Source organism: Zalophus californianus, chromosome 6, assembly GCF_009762305.2.
Source record: "Zalophus californianus isolate mZalCal1 chromosome 6, mZalCal1.pri.v2, whole genome shotgun sequence".
Taxonomy (NCBI): domain Eukaryota; kingdom Metazoa; phylum Chordata; class Mammalia; order Carnivora; family Otariidae; genus Zalophus; species Zalophus californianus.
This window is the reverse complement of record NC_045600.1, coordinates 45,689,833-45,714,445: the sequence shown is the minus strand read 5'-3', so window position 1 is coordinate 45,714,445 and position 24,613 is coordinate 45,689,833. Positions and strand designations below refer to the sequence as shown.

At 38.3% G+C, this 24,613-nt stretch overlaps 1 protein-coding gene across 4 annotated transcripts in view; it reads right to left on the bottom strand.

The window, feature by feature from the left end:
• Positions 1–24,613, bottom strand: part of FERMT2 (fermitin family member 2) — a 93,832-nt gene that overhangs the window by 57,497 nt on the left and 11,722 nt on the right. For all 4 annotated transcript variants that reach the window (XM_027570452.2, XM_027570454.2, XM_027570453.2 and 1 more), the window contains exon 3: positions 2,184–2,417. In XM_027570452.2, coding sequence (XP_027426253.1) covers positions 2,184–2,417 — 234 coding nt within the window. The remainder of the gene's footprint in view (positions 1–2,183; positions 2,418–24,613) is intronic.

The following is a 24,613-nucleotide window of genomic DNA, read 5'->3' as shown; positions in this document are numbered from 1 at the left end:
ATATGAACATTCAATATTGTTAAGATGTCAGTTCTTCTCAATTTGATCTACAGATTCGAAATCCCAGCAAGTTATTTTATGGATACCAACAAACTGATTCTAAGGTTTATATGGAAAGGTAAAAGATTATAGTGGTTGCCAGGGGTTAGGGAAGAGGGAAGGATGAACAGGCAGAGCACAGATTTTTAGGGCAGTGAAACTGCTCTGTATGATACTATCATGATGGATACACGTCATTATGCATTTGTCCAAATCTACAGACTGTACAACACCAAGAGTGATTCCTAATGTAAGCCATGAACTCTAGGTCATAATGATGTGTTAGTATAGGTTTATTAACTATACCACTGTGGTGTGGGATGTTGATAGTGGGGAGGTTTTTTACATGCGTGAGGATAGGGAATAAATGGGAACTCTCTGTACCTTCTGTTCAATTTTGTTGTCAACCTAAAACTGCTCTAAAAAAATAAAGTTTATGAACTGAAAAACATAAATGATATAAATGGGTAAGTAATAAGAACTTTAGATGACTAACAGAGATACAGAAACATACTTAACTTTATAAACAAAAATGAAATACTGTATTTTTTCACTCAAAGAAGTGAACACTAAAAACTGACAATATTCAAGTATTAGTGATGATTTGAGACAATGGGTTTTCATGTTGCTGGTTGTAATGTAAATTGGTGCAGCAGTCCCCCCTTATCCACGATTTCATTTTCCCTGGTTTCAGTTTAATTGTGGTCTGGAAGCAGATGATCCTTCTTCTGATGTATCATCAGAAGGTCAGCCTAATGCTGTGTCACAGTGCCTACATCATTCACCTCACTTCATCTCATTACGTAAGCATTTTATCATCTCACATCATTACAAGAAAAAGAACAAAAGTACAAAAGGATATTTGATAGACCACATTCTCATGACTTTTATTACAGTATACTGTTATAATTGATCTATTTTATCATTTATTATTGTTAATCTCTTACTGTGCCTGATTGATAAATTAAACTTTATCATAGGTACGTATATATGTATAGGAAAAAAGCAGTACATATAGGGGTACTATCTGTAGTTTCAGTCATCTACTGGGGGTCTTGGAACATATCCTTCACAGATAAGTGGGGGACTACTATATAACTACTTGAGAAATTCCTACATACAAATACAAAACTGCAAAAAGAAAAATACCCAAAGAGTAATGGCAGTAACATACTGTTTATGGATATGTAAACACACAGATACGGAGAAACGCATGTACATATGTGTGTGTTGATGTATTTTTAAAAGTACGAGAAGGATACACACTAACTTAGGACAGTGGTTGCTTTGTGATGGGAAATTATAAGAATGTGACTCAAGAACTTTACCTCTATTATTGTGACTTAAAAAAAAGTCTTGCAAAATGGTAAAATGTCAGTTATTAATTCTAAGATAACAGGAATTAGGTAATTTTATATTTCTTATACTTTTCTGTATTTTTTTCCTAAAAATTCCATTAAGCTTAAAGAACACTGTAATTTCAGTCATTAGATCAAAACAGTAATGTCCTACACATCCCTCCTAAATCTATGATATAACAGAATTATGTACTAGTGATAATGACAATAGTTCACATTTTCTCTGATGGTTGAATACTTCCTATCATATGACATAACTGGGTCAGCCAAAAGTAATCCACATTTCATCTCAGAAAGCATAAACAGAGTTACTACAAGAGTGTTCAAGTTGCACACTGCTTAAGGAAAACAACATTCATGGTCATTTCCTTAGGAGCTGTGTCAGGCCTTCAGTGAAGGAAGTGACACAATGTGCCTGAATCACTAAAATCAAATAGTGACTTATGTGAAGGAAACATTGCAAAACCTACATCCTGAAAATGCCTTTTTTCTTTTCCTTCCCAAGACATAAAAATTAAGTCATCAGAACGAAGTATTACATAATACATACCTGATACACTTCTAGTAAGGAAAGAATCTATATTAGGTTCCTCCTGTTCCATCTTACCTCAGTATTTCTTTATCTTAAAGTAATAAAAAAAACTTTCAAGAATAAAGTGAAAAACTGACATACACATTCAAGCATACATAGCTTGCCCCAACCTACTCTTTGAAATAAGCTGTTAATCATCAGTCATATATACGTCACAAAACTAACACTTTCATAGGGAAGAACTTAATACTTACTAAAAGTCTTACAGATGTCAGAAACAGCTTTGAAGACTCTATCAGAGAAATTCACTTTCACCTTCACATACTTCATGTTGGGAAGCTGCAGGCGGAGCAGTTTGTGCTGGGGGGTGAACTGAAGCTTAGCATCTGCCTGAATGCCGTACTTATCCAAGGTCCAATGTGTTTTAAGAAGCCAAGTTCTCTTCTTTTCCCACCAGAGAGCATGGTCAGACCAATCCTTTTTTACATCTATAAAAAAAAAAGCAATAAACAAAACACTTAACAATCCAAGATTACCTTGAGAGAAATTATAAGAAGAAAACTAAATTGGGCACTTAATACAAGTAACTAAATACTAAGTGTCTTTTATGTGATAGGTACAAAAGAGATCCTTAAGAGCTGAGAAAACACTCTGTGCCCTTGAAAGCCCATACACAAGGTAGCTGAGGCAGAATACACACTGTATGCTCAACATCGCTTGGCATCAGGGAAATCCAAATCAAAACCTCAATGAGATACCACCTCACACCCGTCAGAATGGCTAGAATTAACAAGTCAGGAAACGACAGATGTTGGCGGGGATGCGGAGAAAGGGGAACCCTCCTACACTGTTTGGTGGGAATGCAAGCTGGTGCAACCACTCTGGAAAACAGTATGGAGGTGCCTCAAACAGTTGAAAACAGAGCTACCATACGATCCAGCAATTGCACCACTGGGTATTTACCCCAAAGATACAAATGTCGGGATCTGAAGGGGTATGTGCACCCCGATGTTTATAGCAGCAATGTCCACAACAGCCAAACTGTCGAAAGAGCCAAGATGTCCATCGACAGGTGAATGGATAAAGATGTGGTATATATACACAACGGAATATTATGCAGCCATCAAAAGGAATGAGATCTTGCCATTTGCAACAACGCGGATGGAACTGGAGGGTGTTATGCTGAGTGAAATAAATCCATCAGAGAAAGATATGTATCATATGACCTCACTGGTATGAGGAATTCTTAATCTCAGGAAACAAACTGAGGGTTGCTGGAGTGGTGGGAGGGTGGGAGGGATGGGGTGGCTGGGTGATAAGACATTGGGGAGGGTATGTGCTATGGCGAGTGCTGTGAATTGTGCAAGACTGTTGAATCACAGTTCCGTACCTCTGAAACAAATAATGCAACATATGTTAAGAAAAAAAAAAGAAGAAGATAGCAGGAGGGGAAGAATGAAGGGGGGGAAATCGGAGGGGGAGAGCAACCATGAGAGACGATGGACTCTGAAAAACAAACTGAGGGTTCTAGAGGGGAGGGGGGGTAGGGGGATGGGTTAGCCTGGTGATGGGTATTAAAGAGGGCACGTTCTGCGTGGAGCACTGGGTGTTTTACACAAACAATGAATCATGGAACACTACATCCAAAACTAATGATGTATGGTGATTAACAATAATAAAATTTAAAAAAAGAATACACACTGTAACTAATAATGCTTACATCACGTACAATATAGGACACAGGGATGAAGAGGGACTACACTGTAGTCACTCAGAGAACAAAGAGAACCCTGGGGACTGGACATGGAAAAATTAATAATGAAGTGGAGTTGGTGGGTTCTAAGCCCAGCCTTGAGGAAAGGACAATATTCTGATAAAGCCAGTGAGAAGGCTGAGGTTTGTTTACGAGACTGCAGATGCGTGCTGAGGTATGTTAAGGAGTAGTGAAAAGTAAGACAGGGAATCCAAGTGAACCAAAACCAATATCCTAGGTGAAGAGCATGGAAAAAAATATCCATGAGGAAGAGAAAAAAAAGCAAAAACACCACATCCCAACTATATATAAGCTGTCCCAAATACATTTCGAGAAAAGTAACCCAACTTTTTCCTCAACATATTTTGGTACAAGTATAACAGAAAACATTAATTTCTGTTAAACTATTTAAAAGCCTTATGCAGGGTACCTGGGTGGCTCAGTTGGTTAAGCGACTGCCTTCAGCTCAGGTCATGATCCTGGAGTCCTGGGATCGAGTCCCACGTCAGGCTCCCTGCTCAGCAGGGAGTCTGCTTCTCCCTCTGACCCTCTTCCCTCTCGTGCTATCTCTCATTCTCTCTCTCTCAAATAAATAAAATCTTTAAAAAAAAAATAAAAGCCTTATGCAATTAAATTAGATGAAACCAAATAAAAGAATAAACACAAGATTTGGCTTCTTTCAATAAAGCAGGTCATAACAATAAACTTGCAAAAAAAATCCAACTTCAGCTAGTTTTTAAAGTAGCAATAAAAGTATAAAGACTTTTTAGGGCACCTGGGTGGCTTAGGTGGTTAAGCGACTGCCTTTGGCTCAGGTCATGATCCTGGAGTCCCAGGATGGAGTCCCGCAACAGGCTCCCTGCTCAGCAGGGTGTAATGCTTCTCCCTCTGACCCTCCCCACTCTCTCTCATTCTCTCTCAAAATAAATAAAATCTGAAAAAAAAGTAACTTTTTAGATAATTATGCATTAAACTAAGAACCAAAAAAGGGGGACATGATATTTCAAAAAAAGAATAGGCAGGGCAGCCAGGTGGCTCAATTGGTTGAGTGACCAATTCTCGGTTTCTACTCAGGTCATGATCTCAGGGTCCTGGGACTGAGCCCAGAGCTTAGTTCTGAGTCTGCTCCAGGTTTCTCTCTCCCTCTGCCCCTCCTCCCCACTCTCCTCTGCACATACTCTCTCAAATGAAGTAAGTCTTTAAAACAAAAACAAAAAAAGAACAGCCAAACAAAGCCTTCCGGGGAAGGAAAAAAAAAAAACAACATGGAAAATAGCATTCTTGCAAATAAAAACAAAAACTATTATCATGATTCTGATAAAAAGCTCATTTTAATACAGATTTAGAAAGCGTTGGTCAACTTTAAAAAAATGAGCTTAAAAGCATATACTAATACGGAATTTTTTTAAACATAACTTGTATACCTGAAAGCTTCAAATAGTAAAAAATGAAATTTTCACATTGATTATGTGCCTAGAAACACCTTCTCTAGTGATGAAACTTACAACACACGACTGAACTTCTCATTGTGGAAGAAACACATCACAAGTGGAAAAACACTTTCAATTTCCCAGACGTTAAAAAAAAAATTAAGAAGTTTTTTTTTTTTTAAGATTTTATTTATTTGAGATGGAGCACAAGCAGAGGGAGCTACAGGCAGAGGGAGAAGCAGGCTCCCCGCCGAGCAAGGAACCCGATGAGGGACTCGATCCCAAGACCCTGGGATCATGACCTGAGCCAAAGGCAGACACTTAACTGACCGAGCCACCCAGGGGTCCCAAATCAGTAAGTGCTTTATTAATGGGAGAACTGTAGTTACTTGTGATTACACTGCCATTTTGAAATTTTAATATTTGTTTTGGGAAAGCCCAGTCAATCATGTTATTTGAAGTCTGGTGCAGAAATATATATAACTCCTATTTCATAACTACTCACTTAATTGTGCGAACAATGTATATAGTACCCTGCATCTTAAATTACCTTTCAGAACAGAATTTGTCAATTAACTTTTAAACATAGAAAATCTGATCTAGCTCACAGAAAACCAAGGTTGGGACCTTTTTATTTATTGAGGTAAATGGTCACACATGTTATATAGGTGATTTCCTTTTCTCTTCATGAATAGAGAACGCAAGACAGAAAAACATAACCTACAAAGAATAAACCAATTTGAGTAAGGCTGAGCTGAACTGAATTAATGGTAGGTAGGCATACAATACTTTCTTCCCCATACCTCAGTCCATTCACTCTGCTGTAGTCTGGTACCAATGGCAGCCATTAAGGAAGCCATATCTCCCCACTGGGGGAGAAGGGAGGAAAAAGCTATATACTACTACCACCACCACCACCACCACCACCACCACCACCACCACCACCACCACTAAAAGTCTGTAAACACTAGGTTTGCCTTTGGGTTCCCCCAAAAGGCAAACCTGAAATAAGAACTTGAGGGGAAGCACACTTGAGGGGATTAGGAATAGTGAGATGGATAGAGAAAAGTCTATTAAGGGTTCACTGACTGCTGTGGATAACTGGAGTTCAATCCTGCTAAAGACCCCCTAAGGAATTATGTAGAACATGCCTAAGACTTGTCCCACCTAGGGAAAGAGAAGCTGGGGTATCTATCCACTTCCTTGGTTAAAGGTTGCTCCCCAAGGCCACTAAATTCCTACTACTTTCTGGATGTCGTGCATGTAGCTGACCACCCTTCACTCAGGCAGAGCAAACTCACAAAGTCCCAAATATTTGTATCAGGACTTTTAGAGAAAAATCTTGTGGGCCCTTGACGAATGAAAATCTCAACTTCCCATCAGTTAGACTTCAAACTCTAACCTCAGAAACAGGTACCTCCCCTGATCTTCCTCTTTAAAAATCTGACCCTCCCCATCAATTCCACCTCCCTTTCTCACAACAAAGGAGCAGCCCACCTGCATCCAGCAAGAATAAACAGGGGAGTGTTATGTTTCAAAATCATCACCGATAATTCTGAAGAACTGCAGGGGCCCAGGTGTGCAAACTGAGAGTGAAATTTAGAGACATAAGTTAATGTGGGAGTGGAAATGATGAAAGTCTGAGTTGCAATGGCTAGGCAGTGAGAAAGCAGTAATAAGGAATACAGAGACCTTTTCCTGAGTATTTTGTTATAGCAGGGAGCACAATAATGGATGGCAGATGGACAGAAAGGGGAGGACAAGTCCAAGGAGTATTTTTAGTTCTATTTTCAAGAAGAGAAAAGTTATTACAATATCATTTTTTAAAGAATTACATCTTTTTAAAAAAGATTTGAGAGAGAGAGGCAGAGTGGGAGAGAGAGGGGAAGCAGACTACCCACTGAGTGGGGAGCCCTATGGAGGGCTCGATCCCAGAAACCTCAGCCAAGGGCGCCTGGGTGGCTCAGTTGGTTAAGCGACTGCCTTCGGCTCAGGTCATGATCCTGGAGTCCCAGGATCGAGTCCCACATCGGGCTCCCTGCTCATCAGGGAGTCGGCTTCTCCCTCTGACCCTATCCCCTCTCATGTGCTCTCTCTCTCTCTCTCAAATAATTAAAATCTTAAAAAAAAAATACTTAACAAATTTTGTGTGTATATGTGTGAAGCAGTATATCTTAATGCAATAACTCTTGAAAGTACTTAAGTTATCTAGTACGCTACAGTGCAACTGTAACTGGTATAAACACAATGTGCACAGGAGTAGATTTCCGATATCAACATATGTATTTACATATTCCTCCAATTAAAGACTAATAGAAGCGTAAAAACTTTGATTTTAAAAATAAAATGGTCGTCTATAAAATAACTATGAATAGGGGCGCCTGGGTGGCTCAGTCGTTAAGCGTCTGCCTTCGGCTCAGGTCATGATCCCAGGGTCCTGGGATAGAACCCCACATCAGGCTCCCTGCTCGGCGGGAAGCCTGCTTCTCCCTCTCCCACTCCCCCTGCTTGTGTTCCCTCTCTCTCTGTCAAATAAATAAATAAATAAATCTTTAAAAAAAAAACTATGAATAAATAATGAAAAACAACTGAAAATGCTATTGATTTGTAAAATAATGATTTTTCTTGTGTGGTATTAGGATTTATAAAGAAACAGTTATTGAAATTCTCTACATATGCATAACTGAAAACTTTGGAACAACTTTCCATGTATTTAACTCCCTTCTACATCAAAATCTGAGCCCTGCACCATGTTCTAATAAACAAACATACATTTCTGATTTTTCAGAATGGCAGCCTTGGGGTTTCAAATGTAGCATCAGACAACTGAATGCAACACACACATACTCTCGCACATAAGAATACTCCTGGGTGGCTCAGTCAGTTAAAAGACTCGACTCCTGATTTAGGCGCAGGTCAGGATTTCAGGGTCATGAGACTGGGTCGATGTCAGGCTCTATGCTGGGTGTGGAGCCTGCTTAAGATTGCTTAAGATTTTCTCTCTCCTTACCCACCCCCCCCATCTCTTTAAAAAAAAGAAGAAGAAGAAGAAGAAGAAGAAGAATCAGCCTGGCACTTGCTATAGAAGTTAGCAAGCATCACCATAAAGGTGACTTGTTTCATCTGTATTATAAAACCATTCAAGGGGTAGATCATGCTCAACAACATGTTCCAATAGTTTGTCCAATGTTAAGATTTCAGTTATGCTACAGGTATAGTGTAACCACCTTCTTATATTTGGTATACTGTGACTTTAAAATTTTGTATCTATATTTTAAGAAGCAACATACCGTAAGTACAAATCTTCTCAAAAGAAAACCTAAGGGGGAAAATGTACTACTATAAAGAAATGGTTTTCTTTCTTGCGGGAGAAGATATTTCTTTAGTTATTCATAAATTCAGCCTTTTTAGTGACTTTTTAGTAGTCAGGAACTACTTAATTATGGTTTCATATACCCAATAAAAGTCATCTATAATAAATTTTAGTAATATGCATTAATTTTTCAAAACATTTTGACAGCTTGTACACCTGAAACTAATATAACACTGTATGTTAATTATGCTGGAATTTATAAACAAATTAACTTTTAAAATTAATTAAAAAATTTTTTGCCACAATTCTGTAAAGAATTATTCCTGTATTCCTCCCTTTTTTTTCTTTTAAAGATTTATTTATTCATCTGACAGAGAGACAGCGAGAGAGGGAACACAAGCAGAGGGGGTGGGAGAGGGAGAAGCAGGCCTCCCACCAAGCAGGGAGCCTGATGCGGAGCTTGATCCCAGGACCCTGGGATCATGACCTGAGCCGAAGGCAGACGCTTAACGACTGAGCCACCTAGGCGCCCCTATGTTCCTTCCTTATTTAATAGATCCAATCATGTTGTTCTCTCTTCCACATAAAAATAATACCCTCTGACAGACACTCAAATTCATATCATTAAAATTGCAAATGGCTAAATATCATTAAAAATCTTCTCACTTGACTGTAATAGAATGCTCTTCAAATTCAAAAGTAGTTGAGTATTTATCCTCAAAGATACCATGTGTGTATTCTAAGGAACTGAAGGCTTAGGGGTTTCATTATTGGGAGGCTGAGTATACAAACATTGCTTATTCTACCAAATGGCTTTTGGAGCATTCACCCACTCCAAGAGTCACAAACGAAAATCAAGTTATTTCAAAAAGCTTTCTGCTAAGGAAAATACTATGTCCCTCTTTATGTAATGACAGCTACGTTACACTCTAGAAAATATGAGCACAGAGAAAGGAGATACACTATTAACACCCTATTTAATCTTTTCCTAATAGGGCCACAATTCCTTCTTGACCATTTTGATACGCAATTCTAGAATGCAATTATTTACTTTCATTTTTTAAACAATTTTAATTGTTTAAAAAGTAAAAAAAAAGACAAATAGTTAACTGAATTAACTTATTTAAGTACCCACATTTCAAAAATAAGTAACTTATTAACAATTTGAAATAAACAGGAAACAAAATGTTACTTTAAAGTGGCTTAGATTTCTGTTTGCATATTTAAGAAATAATAGTCATTCAGGAAGGAAATACAGAATTTGTTTAGCATTCTCATAACTTCCATAAACCAGAAGCAAAGTTTACATTAGATAATCTTTGGTAAGTCAACATTTTATTTTAAATTATAAGTACACAAATGCTTTCTGGGCACATACCTTATTTTTTGTAAACAGATTTTTCTGTTGTGCTAATACATAGTTTCTTCTGTTTCCTTTTGTTTTAGGATCCTCTTAAAACCCCAAATTAGGTAGTATAACTATTACATGTCAAGAATTTACCCTGTCTTTAATGACGGCAAAAACTCTTCAATCCTAGTAAGCTATTAACGAAGCTACCAAGCAACTGGTTCTGACACCACTGCAAGCAAGCCATGTGACACCACTGCAAGCAAGCCATGCAAACTGACCAGACCAGATAACATCATAGGCCAGTGTCCTCTTGACCTTCAGAATAAGACTTTCCAAACTCCTCCATCACACCATTTACTTATACCACCTAGTCACTCATCTATCAAACTTAAGGGATTTTCCCTCTTTCATTTCACAACCAGACTGAAACAATTACAGGCACACCTCCTTTTATTGTCCTTTGCAGATACTGCTGGGCTTTTTTGTATGTTTGTTTACAAATTGAAGGTTTGGGGCAACCCAGCTTTGAGCAAGTGTATTGGTGCCATTTGTCCCAACAGCATTTGCTCACGTCATGTTTCTGTCACATTTTGGTAATTCTTGCAATATTTCAAACTTTTTCATTATTTGTTATGGTGATCTGTGATCACTGATATGATTTGCTAAAAGCTCAGATAATAGCTTTTTAGTAATACAATATTTTTTAAAGGTTTTATTTATTCATTTGATAGAGACACTGCGAGAGATGAAACACAAGCAGGGGGAGTGGGAGAGGGAGAAGCAGGCTTCCTGCTGAGCAGAGAGCCTGATGCAGGACTCAATGACAGGACCCTGGGATCATGACCTGAGCCGAAGGCAGACGCTTAACGACTGAGCCACCCAGGCACCCCGTAATAAAATATTCTTTATTTATTTTTATATTTTTGTATTTATTTTTTATAAATTAAGGTGTGTGTATTGTTTTTTAGACATAATGCTATTGCACATTTAAAAGACTATAGGGTAAATGTAACTTTTATGTGCACTAGGAAACTAAAAATTTCATTTGACGTATTTTATTGGGATGTTCATTTTCTTGTGGTGGTTGGGAAGTGAATTCAAAGCATCTGAGATATGCCTGCACTGTAAATTTTATGATCAACATGGTCTAAGATATCACTAGGCAAGCCTGTGTTTCCTCAGTCCACCACTGTATTTCAAATTTCACAACCATCCTCAAATTGCTGACTATTCTCCCTCCTTCTAAGTAGACAATCATGGATTCTACTTCAGAAAATACAGAAGCTATCAGATTGGAACTATTTCACCTACATGCCAACCAAATTTACAAACCTTCTTGCATTTATTTATACCTGTATGGGTCTCCTGCCTTTGTGTTATGATTAAAGTATCTATTTATCTCAAACCAATCCTGGTAACTATGCTCTGCTGCCCTTCTCACCTTCTAGGAACCATGTACTTCTTACACTAGCTCCCTAGGTATCTCATGGCATCTGTACACTCACATTTCTAAGTTTTATCTCCAGCCCAACCTTCTGCTTAGAGCACCACCTTATATATCCTACTGTCTATCCCGTATCTCCATCTGGATATGTCACAGGCATCCCAAATTTAATATATCCAAAACTTAACCCAATTTTCTCCTATCTCTACTATTCCTAAATAGCACTCACCATCAACCCAGTTGGCTCAAACCAGAATCTAGAAGTAATGGATTCTTCTTTTCCCACCATTCCCCACATTGATCAGCAATCAGTTTAACTTCCAAAAATCTCCAATTTCCACTGGCATGAACCCATATTGTTCAGGTCACTAGCACCTCTTCCACTGATTACTGCAATAGCCTCCTAACCAGCCTACTGATTCCATTCAGCACTTTCCACACAACATCCAAGGTGATCTACTCAACGTTGACTCATATCATTCCCCTGATGAAAATACTTTAACAGCTTCCAAATGCACTCAAAATAAAATCTCAATGCCTTATCATAGTCTACAAAGCCCCACACACTATGGCCCATCTGCTCCTCTGAATTTATATTATGCTGCTCTTCCTCTGCTTCAACCATACTTTCCTTCTCTTTATTCCAGGAATAAGTAAGCTCTTTCCTGCCTTAACGGCTTTGCACATGCTATTCCACTCTGAATGTAGAATTCCCTCTCATCTTTCTCAAATTTTAGTTTAAATTTCATGTTCCCAGAGAAGCCTTTGTAACCACCCTAAGATAAACCTTCCAATGTCCTATGTCCCTTCATTATTCTCTATTTTAGTACACTGTGATGTTGATGATCAAAATTTGCATTCACTGTTGTTCGTGGGAGGGGTGTCTTTCTTCCCTACTAGACTATACTCTCTAAAACAAAAACAAGGTCTATTTCAATCATCATCATATTGCTAGCTCCTAGCACAGTGCCTGCACACGATACCTGATAAATGAATAAATCCTCATTATGAAAAATTTAAAGATCCTTCATTACTACCCCAAGAAAATATTATCCAACAAGGATTAATTTAGTTGTATGTTTAAAAAATTCATTTTTGTCTTCAACTTCAGAATTAAAACATGCTTCTATACTAACCAGAAGCACAACAGAGATTTCCCTAGATGTGGGAAAATAAAACTGAACTGACTTCCTCTTCTTGCTCACATCTTCTAAAAAGGATGAATTACTTTTTCAAGACAAACCCTATAATGTGAAACGATTATATTCCAAAAATTCATTTTTAAGATTCTTTTTTTTTTTAAGATTTTATTTATTTGACAGATAGAGAGAAAGCACAAGTAGGCAGAGTGGCAGGCAGAGGGAGAGGGAGAAGCAGGCTCTCCACTGAGCAGGGAGCCAGATGCGGGGCTCGATCCCAGGACCCCGGGATCATGACCTGAGCCAAAGGCAGCTGCTCAACCGACTGAGCCACCCAGGCGCCCCCCAAAATTCATTTTTAGGTCTTAGAATTCAGATTTGCCACAAAGAAATAGTATAAATAATAGCTAGGTTTCAAATCATATTGTTGCCCAAATCTAAAATAACCCAGAGCATATTACTAACAATATTATACTATACTGAACATATATCACAAGGTTTTTTGGAAAATTTATGGTCAATGCTTCAACTTGAGATATAAGGAAAACTGCTAGTAGCAGCACCTGCAGAGTCCGGATTAGAAAGGGAAGAAAGAGAACACTGCTGGTAAACTGTCAGGGAGACAAGGGCTTCTCCCTAGTCCTCTTTCCACAACTCCAGGAATTAACCTGCCTCCTTCCTCTTTCCCAGCGTAATTTGCTATCTTAAGCCAACCTTAAGCCAAGGTTTCTTACATGTACTAAGCTACTGACAGTAGAAGAGCTTTAGTTTCTGCTTTCCTCTCCAATTGCTGAAAGAAGTACACAACTCTTCTAAGGTTTCTAATGAGATGTCATTGCCACTAATGTGTAAAGACAGGATCTACAAGTAAAATTAATGCTTAAATAAGTTTAAAAATTATCTCTATGATGTTATCTCTAATATTTATTGAAATTTAAGGACATCAGATCTTAATTTCATTATTCAATCACATATTATTTTGTACTGAAGAACTTCTTACTCTCACCCCTTTAGGTTTCCTTCCTCCCAAACTTTTAATTTCAAGTGAGGATGCTGAGGATCCTCCACCCTTGATTTTAGGTGTGCCTTCTTGTTCTGGTCTCTTTAGTTACTCAGACCTTCAAAAAGGGAAAGAGGAAGCAAATGGATGAAGACTGTTACTCCTCAGGTGCACAATCAATAAATGAATTAAAAGACATTTTCCAAGTATCTACCATTTGCCACAATGAGTTAGGCCATGGGAATATAAAATTAGTAAGAATTCCCATTCGAGAGACACAGCCTAAGTAAGGGACACAGACAAGTAAAATGAGCTAAAAAGATATAAAAAAAACAAAATGCCACAGAAGCAACCAACTTTAATGTAAAAGAGGAATTAGGCTCTGAAGAAGAGGTGGTATTTTACCTGGGTCTCAAGAGATGTGGGAGACTTCCAACATGTGCCAAGAGGAGCTATCCTATAGACAATGAAGTCTCTAAATCAGATTTTTTTTATGAAGATAATTATGATGGCCATATGGAGACTAAATCAGGAAAAGGAAGAGCCTGGCACCAAGAAATTTACTGCAATATTCTGGAAGCAGAACCTGACCTAAGGCAGAAGCTGAAGAGAAGGAGCCAAATATGAGGAACATGTCTAAGAATCACAGGTCTTAATGATATTGACTATAGATGAGAGAAGACAGCTGGAAGGTGAAAAAGGAAAGCTAGAAAGTTCCTAGCTTGAGAATTAAATGGACAGCAACAAAAGCACTAAGATTTGGGGCGCCTGGGTGGCTCAGTCGGTTAAGCGTCTGCCTTCAGCTCAGGTCATGAACCCAGGGTCCTGGAATGGGAGTCCCACATTGGGCTCCCTGCTCAGCAGGGAGTCTGCTTCTCCCTCTACCCCTCCCCCCTGCTCGTGATCTCTCTCTCTCGTTCTCTCTCTCTCAAATAAATAAAATCTTAAAAAAAAATATATAGAATGGAAACACCAGGTCTTACCAGGGGGAGCAATGAGAAGTGAGATATGCTTCACATGAGGATTGTATTTCCTCCCTTCCCTTCCTTAGCACCTGCCTTTCCTACCTCAGAGCTAAGTGACCTGCACTGGTAAGAGCAATATTATGTAGATTTCAAGAAATCTTTGTTGTTTAGCCAAACCATGGAAAGAGCCTAGAAGTCCATCAACAGGTGAATAAAGAGGATGTGGTATGTGTGTACACACACACACACACACACACACACACACACACACACACACAGGAATATTATGCAGCCATCAAAAAATGAAATCTTGACATTTGCAATGACGTGGATGGAACTAGAGGGTATTATGCTAAGCAAAATAAGTCAGAGAAAGACAAGTATCATATGATCTCACTGATATGAGGAATTTGAGAAACAAGACAGAGTATCATAGGGGAAGGGAGGGAAAAATGAAACGACGAAACCAGAGAGGGAGACAAACCATAAGAGACTCTTAATCTCAGGAAACAAACTGAGGATTGCTGGAGTGGTGGGGGGTGGGAGGGATGGGGTGGCTGGGTGATGGACATTGGGGAGGGTAAGTACTATGGTGAGTGCTGTGAATTATGTAAGACTGATGAATCAAGACCTGTACCCCTGAAACAAATAATACATTATATATTAATTAAAAAAAATCTTTGTTGTTGTTTTTAAAGTAGGCTCTATGCCCAATGTGAGGCTTGAACTCACAACCCTGAGATCAAAGGTTGCAAGCCCCATCCATTAAGCCAGCCAGGTGCCCTAATTTCAAGAAATCTCAAAGGCAAAGGGCTGCAGCAGAAAGTAATATTCTGGTGAGCGTTTCAACAAACTTTCCATTGAGTCTGACTTCACCAGATCTTACTGCACTTGCTTAGTCTGTGCCTTTCCCCCACCAGTTTCAGAGGGATGCCATGAAGCTTGGTAAACTGGGACCTGAAAATGTCCTTAGAAATTAACCCAATCTAAATTCTTCCTATAGATAAGAAAACCATGTCCAGTGGGGCTAGTGACTTGCTTGAGCCCCCACAGTTCCTCAGTGCCAGACTATAGAGCTGAGATCAGAATTCAGTTCTCACAGGTATCTGTCAACTGAATAGGTGGCAGTATGAAAATATGGGTTCACAGACTAAATTTATGTTCATCCAGCTCTGCCCAAAGTAAACACTGCCTGGCAATCACAGAGAAACCTTGTCACCAGAGAGACTGCTATTTCATTTGGGTCTCCAAGTTAGTCATTCAAACCATTCATAGTCATTCAAACCATTCCATTTCTTTGTTCCAACACCATCTGTATACTGGAATATCAATTTAATATATAATGGACCCCATCGCCTACCACATTTACCAGTTCATCACCAAGAAGCTAATCAATTCAAGATATATACTAAGAAAGATAAGAAATTACACCAGAAATTTATGAACTACACCAGGGAAATGGTAATTCAAGTGAGGGAGGAGCTCGTCTTAGGAGGCCCTGGCTAGAACCAGCTAAAACTACACAAGTCTCTCATCAGGTCACTCTCCAACACCAAATGTGAATGAAGGAATATTTAAACTATGCATATCTTTAACTGATTTAATAATAGAAACTGCAGGAATACCTCATTTTATTGTGCTTCACTTTACTGCTTTTTGCAGATAGCGTATTTTGTACAGATTGAAGGTTTATGGTAACCCTGTATCAACCAAGTCTATCTGCATCATTTTTCCAACAGCATCTGCTCACTTTGTGTCTCTGTGTCACATTTTGGTAAATTTTGCAATATTTCAAACTTTCTCGTATTTGTTATGGTGATCTGTGAACAGTGACCTCTTATGTTATTTTGGGGTACCACAAACCATGACCATATGATGGCATATCTAATCGACAGCTCTACTGGCTGGCCATTCCCCCATCTCCTTTCCTCTCCTCAGGCCTCCCTATTCCATGAGACAAAACAATATTGAAATTAGGCCAATTAACAACCCTATTACGGCCTCTAAATGTTCATGTGAAAGGGAGAGTTGCACATCTCCCGCTTTAAATCAAAAGCCTAGTGTTGAAAGCTGAGATAGGCTTAAAGTTAGGCCTCTTGCACACACATAGCCAACTTGTAATGCAGAGGAAAAGTTCTTGAAAGAAAAAGTGCTACTCCAGTGAACAAAGGAATGAATGATGAGAAAGCGAAACAACTTTATTGCTGATATGAAGAAAGATTTTGTGGTCTGGATAGAAGACCAAACCAACCGCAACATTCCCTTAAGCCAAAGCCTAATTCAGAGTAAGGCCCTAACTCTTCTATTCTAAAAAGGCTGAGAGAGGTGAGGAAGCTGAAGAAAAGTTTGAGGCTAGCAGAGGATGGTTTAAGGAAAGAAGCCGGCTCCATTAACATGAAAGTACAAAGTGAAGCAGCAAGTGCTAATGTAGAAGCTGCAGGATACTACCAAGACGATCTAGCCAAGACCATTAATGAAGGTGGCTACACTGAACAAATTTCCAGTGTAGACAAAACAGCCTTATATTAGAATATACCTTCTAGAACTTCCATAGCTAGAGAGAAATCAATGCTTGGCTTCAAAGCTTCAAAGGACAGGCTGACTTTCTTCTTAGGGGCTAATGCAGCTGGTGACTTTCAGTGGAAGCCAATGCCCACAAACTACTCCAAAAATCCCTAGGGCCCTTAAGAATTACCCTAACTCTACTCTGCCTGTGCTCTATAAATGGAACAACAAAGCTTGGATGACAGCACATCCATTTACAATATGGCTTAAAGAATATTCTAAGCCCACTGTTGAGACCTACTGCTCAGAAAGAAAGATTCCTTTCATATTACTGCTCACTGAAAATGTACCTGGTCACCCAAGAGCTCTGATAGAGAAGTATAATGAGATTAATGTTTTCAAGCCTGCTAACACAACATCCATTCTGCAGCCCATGAATCAAGGAAGGAGTCATTTCATCTCTCAAGTCTTACTATTTAACATTCATAAGGCCAATGCTGCCATGGATAGTGATTCATCTGATGGATCTGGGCAAGGTTAACTGAAAATCTGGAGAGGATTCACCATTCTGGATGCCATTAAGAACATTCCTGATTCATAGGAAGAGGTCAAAATATAAACGTGAACAGGTGTTTGGAAGAAGTCAATTCCAACCCTCACAGATGACTTTGAGGGGTTCAAGACTTCAGTGGAGGAAGTAACTGCAGATGTGGTGGAAACAGCAAGAGAACTAGAATTAGAAGTGGAGCCTGAAGGGCGCCTGGGTGGCTCAGTTAGTTAAGCGACTGCCTTCGGCTCAGGTCATGATCCTGGAGTCCTGGGATCGAGTCCCACATTGGGCTCCCTGCTCAGCGGGGAGTCTGCTTCTCCCTCTGACCCTCTTCCCTCTCGTGCTGTCTCTCACTCTCTCTCTCTCAAATAAATAAATAAAATCTTTAAAAAAAAAAAAAAAAAAGAAGTGGAGCCTGAAGATGGGACTGAGTTGCTGGATAAAACCTGAATGGATGAGGAGCTGTTTCTTATGCATGAGCAAAGAAAGTGGTTTTCTGAGGTGAAATTTATTCATGACCTAAGCTTAGTTGATAAAGCAGCATGAGGGTTTGAGAGGACAGACTCCAATTTTGAAAGAAGTTCTACTGTGAATAAAATGCTATAAAATAGCATTCCATGCTACAGAGAAACTGTTCATGAAAGGAAGGGTCAATCAATGAGGCAAACTTCATTGTTGTCTTATTTTAAGAAATTAATTTCTTTAAGAAATTAAATGTGGCCACAACCACCCCAAACCTTCAGCAATCATCACCCTGATCGGTCAGTAGCCATCAACATCAAGGCAAGACCCTCCACCAGCAAAGAACATCATGACTTACTGAAAGCTCAGATGGTGGTTAGCATTTTTAGAAATAAGAGTATTTTTAAATTAAGGTATGTATATTGCTTTTTTAGACATAATGCTATTTTGCACACTTGACTACAGTATAGTGTAAACATAACTTTTATATGCACTGGGAAACAAAAAAATTCATTTGACTTGCTTTATTGCAGTGGTCTGGAACCAAACCAGCAATTATCTTTGAGGTATTCCTATAAAAGAAAATGGTTACTGTTAGCAGCTATTTAAGTATTTCAAGAATGCATATACTAATAAGCAAAATTAAAATGAACTTAGACAAGTGAAAAACACAAACAGATATGAATTGCAAAGAAACAATAAAGAAAAATAATTTTTCTTTTTTTTTTTTTTTTAAAAGAGAGCACGGGTGGTGGTGGGGGGGATGGGGCAGGCACAGGGAGAAGAAAGAATCTTAAGCAGGCTCCACACCCAGCATGAAGCCCAACTTGGGTTTCAATCTCACAATCCCGAGATCATGACCTGAGCTGAAGAGTCAGACACTTAACTGAGTCAGCCAGGCGCCCCTAGAAAAATAATTTAACAACTTTCTGTTTCATATTTTAGATTTATATTATAAAATGAATATTCTATCTAAAAATAATTGGAATACCTTCCAAGTCATTTCCTCTCTTCCCTGTTTAAGACTCAAGAGTCTAAATCATTCTTAATCTTATTTTAGAAGGATGACCCTCCCCCCTTCCAGAACTACCCTTTAACAACAGAATTCTGAGCAATGCATTTTACAATACACCACTACAACACCATCAACTAAGACTTAAGCAAATTTCTATAATATAGGCATCATACATCTAGTATACTAGACGTTAGAATTCCTGATTTCCCACAGCTATGAAAACCAGAAACAGACTGCTTAGAGAAGGTCCCAACACTAACTTAGCAGACATATTCTTTTGTGGAAAATGGAAAACAAAACAACAACCCACTGGCAATTTGAAGCATGCAAATATTTCATGACTCAGAAACTGTCCCTCATTCCACCCCACCCCATCCAACCAATTATGGGAAGACTACACTAAGATCATGCACATAGAAATTATATTAGCTTAACCTTTAAATCTTTGAAGTTGAATGTAACTCAAGTCCTATTCTGTTTCTTCCCGTCCTTCAATTTTTCTTGGAATTTACCTCTTAAGCAGCTGTTTAATTTGTCCCTTCCTCTCCTTTTACATTGCCTTACTTCATGTCCTCAACATCTCTTGCCTAAACTACTTTGCATTTTTGCAAAACTAAGTTATCTTTTAAAATGTAAATTTGGTGGGAGCCCTGGGTGGCTCAGTCACTTAAGCGGCTGCCTTTGGCTCAGGTCATGATCCCAGGACCTGGGATGGAGCCCCACATCGGGCTCCCTGCTCAGCAGAGAGTCTGCTTCTCCCTCTCCTCTGCCAGTACTCCCTCAGCTTGTGCGCTCTCTCCCTCTGATAAATAAATGAATAAATAAATAAAATCTTTTTTAAAAATGTAAATTTGATTTTACTTCTCTACTTAACTTTTCAAGTCCCTCTCTTGCTAAGGTGTTTTATAACATCTTAATAGGTTAAACAAATCTTAACCATCTGTGCCCCACAGTGCCCTAGCTTTCCTCAGGAACAGCTCATGCTCTGGCTGAGTTTGTGGCACAACTGGGTGTTTCAGAGCTCCTTAATTGGATACTTTTCCCTTTCCCCACTCAGAGAGTGATAAAATCCTACATAAGAATCAGCTCAAATATTACCATCGCCAAGTCTTCACAGACTCTCCTATCAAAGCAGTTAGGTTCATCTTAGCACTCTGAATAATCATTACACTTTGTTATATTTTACATAAATAACTTAGACTAAGGGTCTTTGAGCTTATTCACCTTGTATCTCACAGACAAAACCCAGAGCCTGGCACATCGAATTAAACCAATAAATATGTGTAATGTACAGGCAACATGTGAAAAAATCTTAATATGTAAAATTATAATTATTTCATGAGAAAAGTTCTTGTCAAAGATTAAAAACTGTCGGTCTTAAGTGTATACAGGGAAATGAAAAAACAGAAAAACTGTTATTAAGTGCACTGTAATTTAAAACATTAGAAACACTGAGAAGTGTTACATTTCTTTGTAAAAATTAATCAAAAGTAGTTTAAACAGTATTTGCTTATGCCTTGGCAAGTTGTTGTACTCCTAAGTTTGGGTCGACTCCCATTTTATCCTTTGCACTTTCAGTGTCACGAAATATCCCTGAGAGTTTCTTTAAAACAATTTTTTTTGCTGGTGTCACTTTCTGTGAGACATCTTCATCCTTTTTGTCACACCATTTTCCTCACTTATGTCAATAAATCTGCCTTCACTAAATCCTTTTGGCTGCATATCTAGTCTCTCCAATGGCGACAGCCATGGTGAGCTATTTCTTCTATAACTCCCCATCTATGTTTGAGTCAAATTTCACTTCCAGTATTATCACTTTCTGTTTCTTTGCTGCACATTTATCTTTGTTGGCCAATTTCCTCTTTCGATGATCCATTTTTGTAAAATAGCTCATGAGTTTATCAGCGGGAGACAGAGGCAACACAGCTACACGCTTTGCTATCTATGCATGAACTATGTAACAAATACACAAGTGACAAATCATGGACAGACTCTGAAATAAGTGACATGACTGGTCACTGGTCATGATGCACATCTGCTATTTACATAATGAACTATGGACTGAAAAATGAGAAGGAGTTTTCACTTCGTGCAATTATTCATAAAGTATGGTGGTAACTAAAGTATAAATCCTATTGTTGGATGATTAATGCTACTTAACTGTGATAACTGAAATGTGTATACTGAAAGTGTGCAAAGCACTGACAGTTTCCAAAAATCTAGCTGGTATGTCATATTCTTTTTAAAATGTTTTTAATCTGGTGGTGCCTGGGTGACTCAGTTGGTTGAGCCTCTGCCTTTGGCTCAGGTCATGATCTCAAGATCCTAGGACTGAGCCCTGCGTTGGGCTCTCTGCTCAACAGGCAGTCCACTTCTCCCTCTCCCTCTGTTCTCTCTCTCCTAATAAATAAAATCTTTTTTTTTTAAAGATTTTATTTATTTATTTGAGAGAGAGAGAGAGAGAGAGAACGTGCACGAGATCCAAGAGGGTCAGAGAGAGAAGCAGACTCCCCGCTGAGCAGGGAGCCCGATGCGGGACTCGATCCCGGGACTCCAGGATCATGACCTGAGCCGAAGGCAGTCGCTCAACCAACTGAGCCACCCAGGTGCCCATAAATAAAATCTTTTAAAAAAATTAAAAATAAACCCTTAAAAATGTTTTTAATCTGTTAACAGATGCTGTAAACTGCTTCAAAGTTTACATATCATTCAAACTGCCATATATTTCAATTAAAATACCCCATTCGATTTTAAAGTTAAAAATTATTTTACGTTAAGTCTTCAATGACTGACTAAAGCAGATGGACTGACTGATTATAGAAAACATTTAGAACCTAAACTGATAAAAAGTGACAAATTGGTATATCTTTGATATAGCTAATGACTGAAAATTTAGGAATTCGCTCATCAAAATGAAACAGAATTGGGGCGCCTGGGTGGCTCAGTCGGTTGAGTACCCAACTCTTGGTTTCAGCTCAGGTCTAATCTCAGAGTCGTGAGATTGAACCCTCTGTTGGGATCTGCAGTCAGTGGGGGAGCCTGCCTCAGATTCTTTCTCCCTCTTCCTCAAAAAAGTGATCAAAAGCACTAACTATTCTATAATTCAAAAAAGAAGTAATTTAGTGAAAATATTTTATTGGCTTTGGCATTTTAAATTTATCTCAGAAAGTACTAACAAATCTTAATACAGGAGCGTAGACTACTGAAATAAATATTTCCTGGAATCCAAGAGGCTTATTTTTGCTTATATCTTATGTTACTGACTTATATATACTTGATGAGCTGCAAATTTGTAAAAATCTGACGTCTCTCTGTGTTTAACATCTTTTATTGGTATCTGATAGCTCTTAGTATATGTAACGCTAAATGTTTTAAACCTGGTTTATAAAGCACTTTAAGCACTTGTTTCTTAAGCCTGTCAAGCCACTGGTTCCCCAGGACCGCTCTTTCATCATTAGACCTCCTTCAGTTCCTCGAATGGCACCCTCCTCGCTCCACCTCTCCTGCTGGGGCTTCTCGTTTTCTCCCAACCCGTGGTTCTTCCATCTCATGCCCTTAGGCTAACATCCTCTGCCACTCGACTGGCTAATTCCCACTCCACCTTCAACTCTCAGCTTAAAAGTAATTTCTTCCAAAAATCCTTCCCTATATACAAGGTCACATTCCCCATTAGATAACTCCTGTAACTATTTCAATTATGATAATACTCATCACATTATAGCAATTACATATTTAAAGATGGTCTTGTCCCTATGACCGTAAGATGAGAATAAGGAATGAGCTAATTTTGTTCACTTCCTGTCTCTCCCATTCGTAGTACACTGTCTAGCATTCAGTAAGTTCTCATTTAAAATATTAAGTGGGTGAGTGAAGGAATAATAGAAAAGAGTATCACGTCCTCACTTACTGAACTTTTATCTTTCCTCTCTATAATCTTATCTTCTACTTCCCCAAGCTATTACCCAATACACCATAAACACTGCAATTGCTATCTGGAATGCCTTTCTTCCTAACTTTTCACCCTGGCCAGGCATTGCTCCTTCTTCTAAATCTCCATCATCTTCCTGTACCACTTTTTGGCACTTCCCAACCAGAAGCTATCAACTCAAAGCAATCTTCTGTTTCATGGTGGTACTAGAAAGCCGCTCACATTTTAAGCAGCTACCTAATATAATGCTTGACCCTCCATAAATGTTTGCTGCTGCTACTCCTGATGAAGTCATGTTCATGCACCTCTTCTAGCCCCATAAAAGTGTCCTGCTATATACCGCTATAACCTATCAAAAACAGAGTGTGAGTGTACAGAATTATTTTTATACAGTAATGTTTACACACAAATGTCCCATCTCTAAAGCGTTTCTTTCCTAGTCTGAGTTCTTTAAAAGGCATTAATTTATTCCTTAAACCCATGAGGTAAAGATCTTAGTAGGGATATTCCAGAGGTCCATGAGGATCCTCAGTAACAACTATTATTATAACTAGTACTTAGTAGGTGCCAAGAACTGTTCTAAGTACTTTACACATATACATTCATTTAACTCTCACAACAAACCTTTAAAGTAAATATATTATTACCCCCATTTTACTTGTAAGGAAACCAAGCCACAGCAGTGTTAAATCATTTGGCACAAGGTCACAGTGCTTCTAGGGAGTGAAGCTAGTATTCAAACCCAGGCAGTCTGGCTTCAGGTAAGGTATTCAGAGAGTTTAGAACCATTCAACAAAATTTACAAAATCAAGAAAATAAGAAGGGGTTTCTGTTTAAATACTACATAAATACAATGAAAACAGACTGCTTCAATCTACAATGAAAACAAATGAGACTGCTTCAATCTACAATGAAAACAAATGAGACTGCTTCAATCTACAATTCAAGTTTACATTTTAGGTTTACACAGTATTAGAAGTATAACATGTTATTGAGCTCTTACTAAGCATTCTACTAATTACCAGGGATTCTGTTAATCCGTTTAACACCTTACTTAGTTCTTATACTAACTCCAAGAAACAGGTAAGTAAACTAAGGCTAAGTGAGATTAAATAATAAGAAGCTAAGTAACATGCCAAGGTCACATATAATCATAAGTAGCCATGTCTTAGACTAAGTTCTTAAACACTAACAAACTTTACCTTTTAAAGAAGGCATTTGCCTAAACCAGAATATAAACTTATTGGAAATACCTTCACTGCAGCACAGTTTATCTATAATTTTATAAATATTAGAACATAAAATCTACTGCTTCTAATACATTCTTGTCATCTTCTTTATAATATTACCTATAGTGATGCAAGGTGGCACAATAAAGTTAAAATACATAACTAATATGGTAGAGAATAAATTAGTAATATTTGGCTAACCTTTATAAAAGATACTTTCTTGATCTTTTATAAAATAGCATTATTTCTCCAGTTCAGTAAAAGGGAAAAATTTACACACCACTAAAATAGTCTGGACTACAATCATCATCATCACATTTACAAAGGCTATTCTGAAAACACTTCATATTTATTAAATAACTTAATCCTTTAATAATCCTATGATAAAGTTACTATTATTATCCCTATTTTATAGCTGTGCAACCAGAAACACAGGTAGGTCACCCAGCACAAGGCTGTACAGCTAGAATATGGTAAAGTCAGGACTGTCACACCAACAGGCTGTCCCCGACCCCAGTTATTCTCCCCAACAAGAGCATTCTATCGCAGCAACAGAATTCAACATCTTGCATGAAACTGTAAATTGGTAACAGCAATCAT